This window comes from Balaenoptera ricei, chromosome 1 (assembly GCF_028023285.1).
Source record: "Balaenoptera ricei isolate mBalRic1 chromosome 1, mBalRic1.hap2, whole genome shotgun sequence".
Taxonomy (NCBI): domain Eukaryota; kingdom Metazoa; phylum Chordata; class Mammalia; order Artiodactyla; family Balaenopteridae; genus Balaenoptera; species Balaenoptera ricei.
In genome coordinates this window covers 1,018,757-1,030,969 of record NC_082639.1, presented here as the reverse complement: position 1 = coordinate 1,030,969, position 12,213 = coordinate 1,018,757, and the positions used below count along the sequence as shown (strand labels likewise).

The following is a 12,213-nucleotide window of genomic DNA, read 5'->3' as shown; positions in this document are numbered from 1 at the left end:
CTCCCCAAACAGCGCCAGAGCGGGGGGCGCGGCCACCAAGGTTGACTGGAGCCACTTCCAGCTGCTCCGGGTCAGGCCCGACGGGTCAGCAGCCAGAAACACGCCTGGGCTTTCCCAGGGCAGCACTGCCGCGGCGTCCGTCCTGGGGCCTCACCTGGAGCCGCGATGGCTGGGGCTGGGCCTGTGTCACCATCACTGCTATATGGAAGGACAGGACGGAAGAGAACCGACCGTGCTCGCCGGGAAGATCCCGTGTCCGACGGCGGGAGCTGAGCCGCCGTAAGAGGCCGACCATCGCGCTGCCCTTCGTGCCCTCCTGCCCTCACCGTCTCTCCTGGGTGAAGGGACGGAGGGAAAGCCTGTGTCCCCACCTGTGGGGGTCAGAGATCCCCCTGCCTCACCGCCCACGGGGGCTCCAGGTCCACCTCACACCTCTGAGCCCCCAGCACCACCCTCTTGGGGGGCGGTCTGGCCCTCACGCTCCCCAGACCCACCTGAGGAGCTCCCAGTGGCCGAAGCTGGAACATTGTGGGCAACAAAAGAAGAAAGTCATATTGGATGAGAATCCCGGGTACAAAACTACCATCTGTGAGTCCAGACGGATATAAAGAAAGAAACGGAAGGGACATCAAACACCCCAGGCGGAGGAGTCCAGATAATCTACGTGGACGCCCCTCCCCTCCTGACGGGCTGTGCTGACAGCCTTCCTTCCCTCCTGACGGGCTGTGCTGACAGTCTTCCTCAGAGGAGAGGATGAAAGGGAGAAAGAGGGATTCTGCAGGGGGACACCTGGCAGACACACCTCAGCCAGGTGAGCGAGGCCCTGTCACCTGGTGATGTGAGAGCAGGTGCCCCGACGTGACGTGATGAGAAGGGCGGCGCCTCCGTGGGTCCTCCCCAAGCCCCTGACCCCAGTCTAAGCGTGAGAAAAACATCAGACAAACCCCAACAGAGGGGCCGTCGACCAACACCTGGCCAGCACTCCTGCACACGGCCAAGGTCACAAAAACAAAGGGCATCTGAGGGCTGTCGCAGCCAGAGGAGCCCGAGGACACATGACGACTGAATGTCATGTGGGGTCCCGGGTGGGAAGAGGACACGAGGGGAAACTGAGGAAACCCGAGTGAGGTGGGGCTCGAGCTCGTGGACACGCGCCTACATGGGATCATTAGCTGTGACTGATGTGCACACTGGTGCTACCGGATCCCGTGCCACCGTCCCAATTCTCCCTAAACCCAAGCCTGTTCTAAAACATAAAGTCTATCAACTCACACGCACAGACCACTGCTGGGAAGCACCCGCGACGCGCCAGCCCTGCCACCTCCAGCTGCCCCTCGCCGGGGGCCACCCCACTCCACCCCGTCGTCAGCCCCCCATCCTCCGTCCCACGGTCACTCGGGCCCTCGGACAGGCTGATTCCAGATGCCCACGCTCGCCCACATCCACCTGCGAAGGCCTGTCCCAGTGCTGGTTCTCCTGCATAATTTAGCCATGGGAAAGAATCACCTACGTGGTATCCAGGTAAACACAGCAGCAGGAACACAATCATTTTCCTACGTTCCCTCCCAAGACCACAGTCGAAGGAAGAAAAGCACCGATAAACCCGTCACAGCAAAGAGGAGCGGGGGTGGGGGCGTGGGAGGAGGGGCACCACGTGGCACCCTGGGAGACGGGCGGCCGGCCGGGGGTCACAGGAGATGGGGTAGGGCGGAGCCCCTCAAGGCCGCAACTCAGAGGCTCCTGGTCTCTGAGGAGGAGACCCCTGGCCTCACCCTGGCGGCAGGCAGAATGAGGGCCCGGCCTGGGGGGGATGACGGCAGCCTGGTCACCCAGCTTGAGACCCCCGGCCTCCCAGGGGCAGCCCAGCCAGGACGCTGCACCAGTCATCCCCACGGGCAGGTGACCATGGGTCACCGGGGCTGGGGGAAACCTCCTAGCAAAACAAGCCAAGAAAAAGCACCTGGGTGGACACGCAGTGGGAAGGGCAGAAGAACACATTTAGAAGGAAGACATCAGCTCCTCCTGCACCTGCCCTGCTCTGCTCGGACCTGGCCGCGGGCGCCAGCGCCTCATTCACGCACCTGATTCTCGAAGTGGCGGGGACTCTCACCCACAATCACACTCCGTTTACGAGGGTCTGAGCAGGGGCCTGACCCTTGCCAGAGAACCTGGACTTGGGCCCAGCCTGCGGGGGATGGACCCCAGCTCCACCAGGCACAGCTGTGTGCTTTGGGAAAATGACCTGACCTCTCTGTGCCTTGGGTGGCGTTCTCTCCACGGAACACAAACAATAATAGCAGGTACCCATAGGGCAGCGTGAGGATTAAAGGATTCATGCCTGCGAAGCCTTAAAGCCAGAGGAGTGCTCAGTGACTCACGCAGTCACTTTACATGATGGGGCCTCTTGCCACAATTAATAACCTCAAAGAAACACTGTGATCGTCCAGCTCCGAAACAAGAGCAGGACAATCTATTCTAGAAAGGAACCTTCAGAGAACAAAACAGAGCTCTTGGAAGTTAAAAAACAAGGACAAGACAACACACTTAGTAGATGGTTTGGAAAAGAAAAATTAAAGATATCGCCTAGAAAATAAAATAGAAGAAGTGGAAAATAAAAATCAGAGGACCAGTCCAGGAGTCCCAACAAACCATCAGTGGGAAGAGAAGGTAACAGAACCGTCAAAAGTGAACCATCAAAGAAATAACTGAACAGAACCTTCCCATCAGGAATGCCTTGAGTTTCCACGTTGAAAGTTCCAGCACAAGAGACAAAAAGGTCCACATCCAGGCACATCATCGTGAAACCTGAGAATATGGAAGACAAAAGTTCCTAGAAACTTTCAGCAGAAAAAAAAAAAAAGAAAAAAAAACCCCCACAACAATCAAAATGGCCTCTGACTTTGTGATCAGACCAGAAACTAGTGGACCACAGTCGGTTCCTTCAAGGTGCCAAGGGGGGCGATTCTAACAGGCTTCCATACCCAGCTAAACTATCACCCATGTTCCGCTCAAGTAAAAGAACTTCCACTCCAGGTCTCAAAAGACTTACCTCCCACCCCCAACCCTGGGGCCCCTCTTTCAGAACGTCTCTGGAGGACATCTTAACCAGAGATGAAGCCAAGAAAGGGAACGGGGGAGCCAGGGATGGAGGCGGCGGGCAGAGCAGAACGGCAGGAGATCGTGGGATGAAGGCAAAGGGAGGTCCTGGGCATGCTGCTCAGGGCCTGGGGGGCCCCGGGAGGGCTGTCCCTGTGCTGGGACGATAACGGGCAAATATGAGGCAGGACTTCTAGAAAACTCCAAGAATGAAAATCAAGACAAGTATTAACAGCAAGAAAAACTACAAGTTGTACAAGACAGGAAATCTAATGCTGGTGGCTCATGACCACGAGATATAAACAGTCAATGACAAAACAACCCTACTGGGGGCAGAGGGAGGGAGGGAGGGAGAGCTGAGCTGGCGTGTCCAGAGGCAGAGCGGAACAAGTAACGCCCCCAACGGAAAAGTGTGATCCGGAAATCTGGAAATACATGCCAAGGGTGGCGGAGGGGTGGCGACACCTGTTCTCTCTCTTTAAACCACATGGACTATTCAACACCTTAAAATAGAAACACATAAAACTCAAAATTAAATCCAAGGTATGAAAACAATATACAACGCAAACTGTACACATGTGCACCTCCTGACCAGGACGGGATGCCCAGCCCCCCCATGTTTGACACAACCTTGTTCCATCCTCCCAACAAGCCCACATCACAGATACGGAAACAGGTGCAGGGCAGCGGGCCACAGGGCCACTTGACCAGGGCAGCCCTGGGATGCTGACCCCATCTCTCCCTCCCAGGCGCTCTTCGCCGCACCCACACACTGAGATGCTCCCCACTGCCACAAATCAACTTCTCTTAAACTTCCCACAGAAGAGACAGGCAAAAAAGCAAACTTTGAAAAGACCAGGGAGGGCTTCCCTGGTGGTGCAGTGGTTAAGAATCCACCTGCCAATGCTGGGCACACGGGTTCGAGCCCTGGTCGGGAAAGACCCCACATGCCGCGGAGCAACTAAGCCCATGCGCCACAACTACTGAGCCTGCGCTCTAGAGCCCACGAGCCACAGCTACTGAGCCCGAACGCTAGAGTCCGTGCTCCACAACAAGAGAAGCCACCGCAATGAGAAGCCCGTGCACCACAACAAAAAAGACCCAACTCAGCCAAAAATAAATAAATAAATAAACTTATCAAAAAATTTAAAAAAGACCAGGGACTTCCCTGGTGGCACAGTGGTTAAGAATCCGCCTGCCAATGCAGGGGACACGGGTTCGAGCCCTGGTCTGGGAAGATCCCACATGCTGCGGAGCAACTAATCCCGTGCACCACAACTACTGAGCCTGCGCTCTAGAGCCCACGCGCCACAACTACTGAGCCCACACGCCACAACTACTGAAGCCCACGCACCTAGAGGCCGTGTTCTGCAACAAGAGAAGCCACTGCAATGAAAAGCCCGCGCACCCCCATGAAGAGTAGCCCCCACTCGCCGCAACTAGAGAGAGCCCACATACAGCAATGAAGACTCAATGCAGCCAAAAATAAATAAATAAATAAATAAATAAATTAAAAAAAAAAAAGACCAGACACATGCAAACTACCGAATTAAACAGTCAAATGCAAATTCAGGGTCCCCTCCACCCCAGCCCCCAGCATCGCGTGTACAATCTCCTGTCCACCCAATAAATGATCATGGACTGAAATGAAGCTGAAACAGCCTCCACAGCTGTCAGACCACGGTTCGGCACCTTTGAAATAACTACCGAGAAAGGCTCGTTAGTTGTCAACTCAGCATCCTTGCCTCTCCTGATCTGGAACCTCTCTTGGAGGAAATGGGGACCCACCAGCTCATGGTTCGGCTACCTGGGGGGGATCAGAACCCGGCTGGGCCTGGGTGGAGGCCTCAGAGACACGGAGGAAAAGCAGCCAGGCATGAACGAGGTGGCCTACTCTACATTTTAGGATGATCCTAAAAATAAACCGCCACGTCCAGATACACGGCGGGGATTTTGTGGTGCCACCTCCTGAACGGATGATGTCAGTCATGATTTCGTGACCAAAACAACTCGAACACTGGGCAAGTAACTGGTTCAGACGGCTGATTTTGGACAAAGCTTTTCCTGCCCCTCCCACAAAGCAACGAGCTTTTATGGACAGAGAGCCTGCTTGGTGCCCATCCCTGGGCTGGGAGCCGGGGACCCCACGAGAGCATGAAATGCCCATCCGACCCTTGTGGAGCCGTAGCCCCAAGTGCCACTTGCCCTGCAAGAGTGGAGGGAAAAGACGAGCAAAGGTCCAGCGGCAGCAGGGATCCACCAAGGGGGGAGGCCAGACCCGCCGGCCCCCAAACGCGTCTTTCCCAGAGAGCGAGGCAGGGAAACATGGAAAAGAATCATTCTCTGTTCTTTGATGTAAACAGAGACACGACACCCGGAAAGAGGGCTGGTCCTCCGCGGGGCTGGGAGTCGCTGGGCCCTGGCTCTGACGGGCAGCGCTCAGGGCGTCCTCCTCCCCCCACGGCAGCCCCGTGACAGCCCCACGACGGCAGGAAACAACTGCTCCCCAGGCCTTCGGATGCTCAGTGGGGTCTGGAGCCTGAGCCAGGCGCTCGCCGACCGGAGCTCCAAGGAGGATGGGCCTCCCGAGGGTTGGACTGCCATGGGATCAGCTCCGTCCTGGGGGGTAAATGCAGCCCCCCCCCCAACTGCTCAAATGTTAAAGGGAACAAGACGGGAACACGGGGAGCTTCTGAAGCAGGACGTCTCCGCAGGGACCACAGACGACCCTGACGGGGCCCCCAGGTCGGTGCCCAGCGAGGAGGGCGGAGGGTGACATCCGCCCGGAGGGGCTCCCGGACGCTCCGTGTGACCGACTGATGAATAGGCAGCCCTGGCAGTAAAGTCTGGAAGGTTACGGAGCTCACACTCCTTACGTAACTGCCAGCAGCTCTGAACTTTGTGAAGGCGGCCCGTCGTGGCTGACGCAGCAGAGACAGGAGAGTGGTGAAGCCACACGGATACAGGTGGGCCCTGCCACTGCCCCACCTGGCAGCACCAACACAGGATGGCTGTGGCTTCGGGGGCGTTCACTCCTCCCACCTGTCCCCCATTCACGGCTTTGACTAAACCCAGCCGAGACCCCGAGGCCCGGAAGCCACGTCCTGGGTTTTCGGGCAGCGTGTCTGCCCTGAGGGTCCCACCAGCCCTGCACGGGCAGCGTGTGATCGCGTGAAAGGAAAGAGGCCAAGACATCCCGAAGAAACTATGACACAGCTAATTTCTGCTCCTTGCCCGGTACACGTGTGCGCCAACACCCGCTCCATCTCCCTTTCCCGTGCACCCCTCCAATGCACCCTACGTTCTGTGATTCTAGGATCCAAAACAAATGAGTCACCCCCGCGTCCCGGGCTGGCTGCAGGGTGGCCGGTATTTCAACAGTCCTGCTCCTGGGGGAGGGGCGGCTCTGCCAGAGCAGCCTCCCCGTCACCCCAGCACCGGCCACATGGTGGGGAACCCACCCCCCAGCAGCCCACCCGCCCTGCTCCCCACCAGCCTGGGTGGGCGGGGGCTGCCTGCTGGTGTTTTTGGTTTTTACAAAAACACCTTTTGCAAAATGGACGTCAGAAAAGCACCCACATCCCCACCTCCCCGCGAGCTACGTGCAGCCCCGGGGCGTCCGAGTCTACCTCCAGCCATGTCAGAACAGGGACCCGGCCGCCGACCTCCCAGGCCCGGGCGGAGAAGCCAGACGCCGACACGACCTGCCTGCCCTCAACGCGGAGCCGGAGCCGGAGCCAGGACCGCCGGGGCTGCGGGAGCACAGCCGCTCTGCGCATGGGGCTCAGGGCTGGGAAACAGGTGCCGGCCGCGGGCAGCCTGGGCAGCCGGGGGCCCCGGGTGGCCCCATCGTGGCGCTGCCCACACGCAGGCGGCAGCAACGCGGAGCGGAGAGCAGGCAACACACATGCACGCTCGCTCCAGACCCTCCGCCGCTAAGCCCCGGCAGCAAAACTCCCAGGGAGAGAGCAGGGCCCCCGGCCAGGCTGCCACATGAAAACGAGGCTGCTCCCAGAGCCAACCAGCCGCGCGGCCGGGCCTCGGTCACGTACCGTCCGATTTCAGGGGCAGGTTTCCTCCCCACCCACCCCTCCCCCCGCGTCAGCCGCATCCCTCGCTGGGCACGCTCCCCTGGGGCTTGTTTTTCTAAAACCTGTCACCCCTCACCCCCTGCGCACTCGGAGCTGCTGCGGCCACGTCCCTGCCCGGGGCCGGTGGCACCGGCGCGCCTGTGTTTGGAGCATCTGTGCGGCAGGGAGGCTGCAGGCCGGGCGCCACACGGCCGAGACGCGGACCATCGCGGCTGCCCCGCCGGGAGATGCGCATCACTTACCGGGCTTTCTTCCCCTGCCTCCTCGGCGGATCCTTTATGCTCTACGGAGCAGTGGGCATGAAAGGAGGCATCCTCCTTCCCTGAACGCGCCGACGCTGCCCCCTGCTCCCCTTGGACCCGACAATAGGCAAGGGGGGCTCACACACCAGGGCAGATACTTAAAGGAAGGCTGGCCGGCCTGTCCCCCGCCTCTCACATCCCTGCCTCCTCATGTCTCCAGGCCCGGGTGGTACCCGGCTCCCCTGGGAAGCTGGAGCCGGCAGCTGAGGCACCAGCTAAAACACGGCCTGGATGTCGAGGAGCTGACGTCACAGGACCACAAGCATCGCTGCACTGAAATGGACCTGAAGGGAGCCCGGGGCAGCGGCTCGGCCTCCCGGAGCTGCTCAAACGCAGCGTCCGTGGGGAACAGAGCCTGGCGGGGCCTGGGGCCGCCACATCAGGCTCACCGGCCGGGATGCGGGGATGCAGCGGCCACCAGAGTGCGGGTGACCTCCGACCTGCATCGCTGAGGCCAACAATGGGTCCAGCGTAGATGCTCCCGGGTCCCAAGCCCTGGGCACCGTGGCCCGGCGGGAGGGGAAGGAGAGAAGGTCTGGCTCCGGTCAATGAGGCAGCGAACCCAGGTCAGGAGGTGTGTCTTGGTGCTGCTGCTACTCTGGGGGGGTTGGGGGGGGCCAGCGGGAAGGGCAAAAATGGGGGAACCAAGCTCCCAAGGAGGCGAGTATCGGGGTGACCAGCCTGGAACCGCACCTGCTCCAGCCTGAGGCGGGAGGTGGCCCCCCCCACGCAGCCTGTGTCATGCCGGCCGCGGTCAGAGTGGACCCCGGACCTCCGACACCCGCCCCAGGCCCCACCACACCCGGCATCCAGCCCTGGCCGGCTTCTCCCTCCAATTCCAAAATCACGAGGTGACTCGGCCCACCTCCCTGGAGCCCCCAGTGCTTGTGCTGAGCCTGCGTGGCCAGGCTTCACGCTGGGGGCACGGAAGATGCTGGAAACTTCCCTCCCCCACCCTCAGGCCGGCACGTGTGCTGGGGAGGCGAGCGGCCCCGGCCCCGGCTTCCCTCCTCTGATCGGTTCTAGGCAGGCAGCCGGCTCAGGAGCCTGCGCTTACCCGTGTTCCCGACACAGAGTCCGCGCCAAAGCTCTGGGGGCCTGGACTCCAGCTCCTTCCCTTGCTCCGGCCTGACGTCACCTTGGACCTTCTCTGACCCGGCGTCGAGTGGCCGTGCGAGAGTGTTTGAAACTCAGTACAACTCCAGAAGCGCCACTGGAGTAGAAGGTCCCCAGAAGCCGTGAAAGTATCCATCGATAACACCTCGTGGTAGCACCGCCCTGCTCCCCCATTGCCGCACCGGGGCTGCTTTCACACCACACGGCAGCTGAGAGCCCAAGACAAAGGCTAAATGGCCCAAAGAGCCCAAAATATTTATCGTTTGGCTTTTACGGGAAAAGTTGGCATAACCCTAAGACTATAAAATCATAAAATCGCGGAACCATCACATCTACAGTGGGCTTCGATGGGAAATGCAAGTGTACCCTGAGTCCAAGGGGAAAACCCGCCTAAGATGAGCTTTTGGTGTCACAGCTGCTGCCCTCCAGCCATCTCTCCTCCAGTCATTCCAAACATCCAGCTTTGCAGAACTCTAGAAACCCCAAGCTGAAGCGGGAGACTGTTCATTTTACTGGAAGTCCATCTTAGGTGGAAAAGTAGCTGTTCCAGGTTATTGCAAATAATTTGAGACAAAGCTGAACGAAACTGGATTTTTTTCTTTTTTCTTTTTTTTTTTTTTGGTCACTCTGCGGGGCTTGCTGGATCCTAGTTCCCCGACCAGGGATCAAATCCGGGCCCCAGCAGAGTCCTAACCACTGGACCGCCACGGAATTTCCTGAAACTGGATTTTTAATAAAACGGTACACACACCTATAAACACCAGGGAATAACAGGCGTCCGTTCTCCTGGAAGGATTCGGTGGTCACCGGGCCACCCACGCCTGCTCGACCACCCGGCCCACCCCCAGCCCCCCACCCACGCTGGGCCTCGTTCTCGTCCTCTCACTCTGAGGACGCTGGGTGGCCCTGAGCACACGAAGGAGGCAACTTCCCCGCCCTTGATCCACCAGCGGGGGCAGGGGAGGCGGCGAGCTGGGTACTCAGCCTGTTCCCGGAGCCCTTCTAGCGCTGCTAGTGCCCACACAGCACCCAAGGGGGCGGTCACTCCAGACCCCTTTCACAGCAGGGGAAACCGAGGCACAGGAAGCTGCCCCACCTGCCCGGAGCCGGGGTTTGGACCCAGCAGCACGGCGGCACCGCCCTCTGGGCTCTCACAAACACACGCGCGTTCAGGAGCCGCCACCGCCGCACGGAGCGACCCCTGGTTTCCCTGGGTGGGTCGTGGCTGCGGGAGACGTGCCCCAGCCAAGGCCGCTCCAGGACCAGCTCTGCTTCTGGGCGGTCGCCCAGCGTGTGTCCGGGAAGCACGCGAAGCTTCAGAGCCAGAGAACAGGCGGGACAGCAGCTCCGGGCACACCGGGTGGGAGCGTGAACAACAGAGGCGGGTGGGCAGGGGGCCCAGCCTGAGCCCCCTCCTCTCCCACAGCCCCTGGCGGGGATGCCCCCTTCCTCTGCAACCCACCGTGGCCCCTGCAGCCCGTGGCTGTCCCCACCAGCCCCAACCCGGCCCCACTCCGCGGTCACCACTCCTCTGGGCTTCTGGACCTACGTGCCCAGGTGAGAGCCCAGGTGAGTCTCCCTTCCGCTCACTCCCCCATAGGCTGACTCGCATGTATCCAGGTACTTGCCTTTAACACCTCAGGCTGTGAAAGCTTTCTCGCCCCAGAACAGAAGAGGAAATGGCTTGGGGCCCAGCCTCAGGGAGAGCAGGGCCAGGCTGTCATCCCCACCCCGCTGCCACTGATTGGGAGTAAGAGGGCTTCGAAAGCCCCCAAAGGCCCGGGGCTCCTGACAGGTGAGGAAGCCTGGCCCAGCCCACAGGGGCCGGCACGGGGCACAGCTGCAGACAGAGCCAGCAGTCAAGCACCCTCCTAGACCTGAGGGGTGAGGCTGGACAGGCTCCTGGCCCAGAGACAATCTCCCCGACCCTGGCGGTCCTGCCCTGGGTGCCAGGCTTGGCCCCAGAGCCACACAAGGGCCACCCAGGTGACAAGCAGGGTCCTCTGCAGCACCGCCTGCCCCCCAGAACGTGGGGCGCCTCTCCCCGGGAGCGGGCTGGAGGGGGGTTCCTACACCAGCCAGCCCACCCAACAGTCCAGGGACGCCTCTGTCGCTTGAGCGTGTGGACAGGCCAGGACCGATGACACGGAGCACACAGGCTGCCAGCGTCAGGTCCCCAGGACCTCGCAGGACACCGCTGGCTTTTAAGACGGGATCCAGCACCAAACCCCCAGATTTGCATTTTCTCCGAGGCCTTTAAGGACTGAGAAGCCCGGCTGAGTCCAGACCCGCCAGCCCTGCCCCGGCCGGATCCTGGTGTTGACGCTGCAGCCCTCCTTCCCACACCCCTTCCCAGGGGTCACCCGAGCGCCCGCAGTGTCCACGGCTAACTCTGTGTGACAGGGCCTCCAACGAGACTCCTCCCCCAGGAAGCCCTCCTGGGGCCAACTCACTACCCACAGGGACACTCCCGAGTGACAGAGAGAGCTTCGTTTATTGCGTTTATCCTGCCCTGTAAGTGCCCCCAACTGTCCTTTAAAACACACTCAACAACCACTCGCTCCATGATGGTCTCAGCGCTTTACAAACAGTGTCTGATTCACAGTCCCATGACCACATTTTCCAGGTAAGGAAAGGCAGGAGCTAAACGGGTCTGTCGTCTGCTCCACTGGCAGAGCCGCGGCTGCTGCCTGGACACCTGCCTGATTCCCAGCCAGCCACACACACAGTCACTACCCGCACCTTCCCAGGGAGGCCACTCCACCCCTCGGCCGCCCTGCTGGGGGCTCGCTCCAGCTGACAATCACCCCCAGCCCCCCAGGCCGGAGTCAGGTCCCTAGGAAGAGCCCCTGCGGAGGAGGGGCCAGCAGGAGTGGCCGACAGGGGTCCGGTCACATTGAGGGGAGTGCGGCCAGATGTTAAGGACAGCAGCTGTCAGAGGGGGCCGACGGGGCAGTGGGCAACAGGACCCCACTGTCCTTGGGAGAAGGGCTGAAGGTCTTGGCCACGCTTAGCCCCTGCTGGGCCTGCTCCCTGCGGGAAGACCCACGGACATGCCACCCAGACCCACAATCTGTGCGCAAGAAGCCGGCCCAGGCGATGCACCTGACCGCCAGCCTGGCCGCAGCACAAACTTCAGCCCACAGGTCCCCGTCCCCCACACTTCTTGCAGTGACCCCGTGTCAGGAGGGGGGCTGGTGTGAATCCACCTCCCACCGCCCGACCCAGGGTCCCACCCCTCAGAGCTCCGCACGGGACCCCGACCCGAACACTGCGAGGGCCCTGGGCTCCCTGCAAACCTGCACAGTGTCTGCCGCAAAGCTCCACGCCAGAGGCCCGCAGGGACCCTGTGCAGAGGTCACCTCCCGGGGGAAGACCACACCCACAGGGTGCGGGGGGGATTGGACCACCCACCGCCCCACGAGGAGACTGGGCAATCGGACCTGAGTGTAGTGGATTGCAGGGGGCTGGGGGCTGGCCCCTGAGACATGTCCACGTCCTAGACCCTGGAATCTGCAGATGGGACCTTACCCAGAAAAGGGTCTTCACAGACGTGAGGAAGTAAGGGGCTTGAGATTATCCTGGGTTACCTGGGTGGCCCTAAATAC

The 12,213-nt window shown here is 60.6% G+C and overlaps 1 protein-coding gene across 2 annotated transcripts in view; it reads right to left on the bottom strand.

Moving 5' to 3' along the window:
• Positions 1–12,213, bottom strand: part of PRKCZ (protein kinase C zeta) — a 98,327-nt gene that overhangs the window by 69,126 nt on the left and 16,988 nt on the right. Inside the window, exon 1 of one of the 2 annotated variants that reach the window (XM_059899942.1) lies at positions 6,726–7,029. The exons of the other annotated variant lie outside the window; for it this stretch is intronic. Within the exon in view, the coding sequence (XP_059755925.1) occupies positions 6,726–6,735 (10 nt within the window). The 5' untranslated portion in view covers positions 6,736–7,029. Of the gene's footprint in view, positions 1–6,725; positions 7,030–12,213 lie in introns of those variants that run through there. 2 annotated transcript variants of the gene reach the window in all.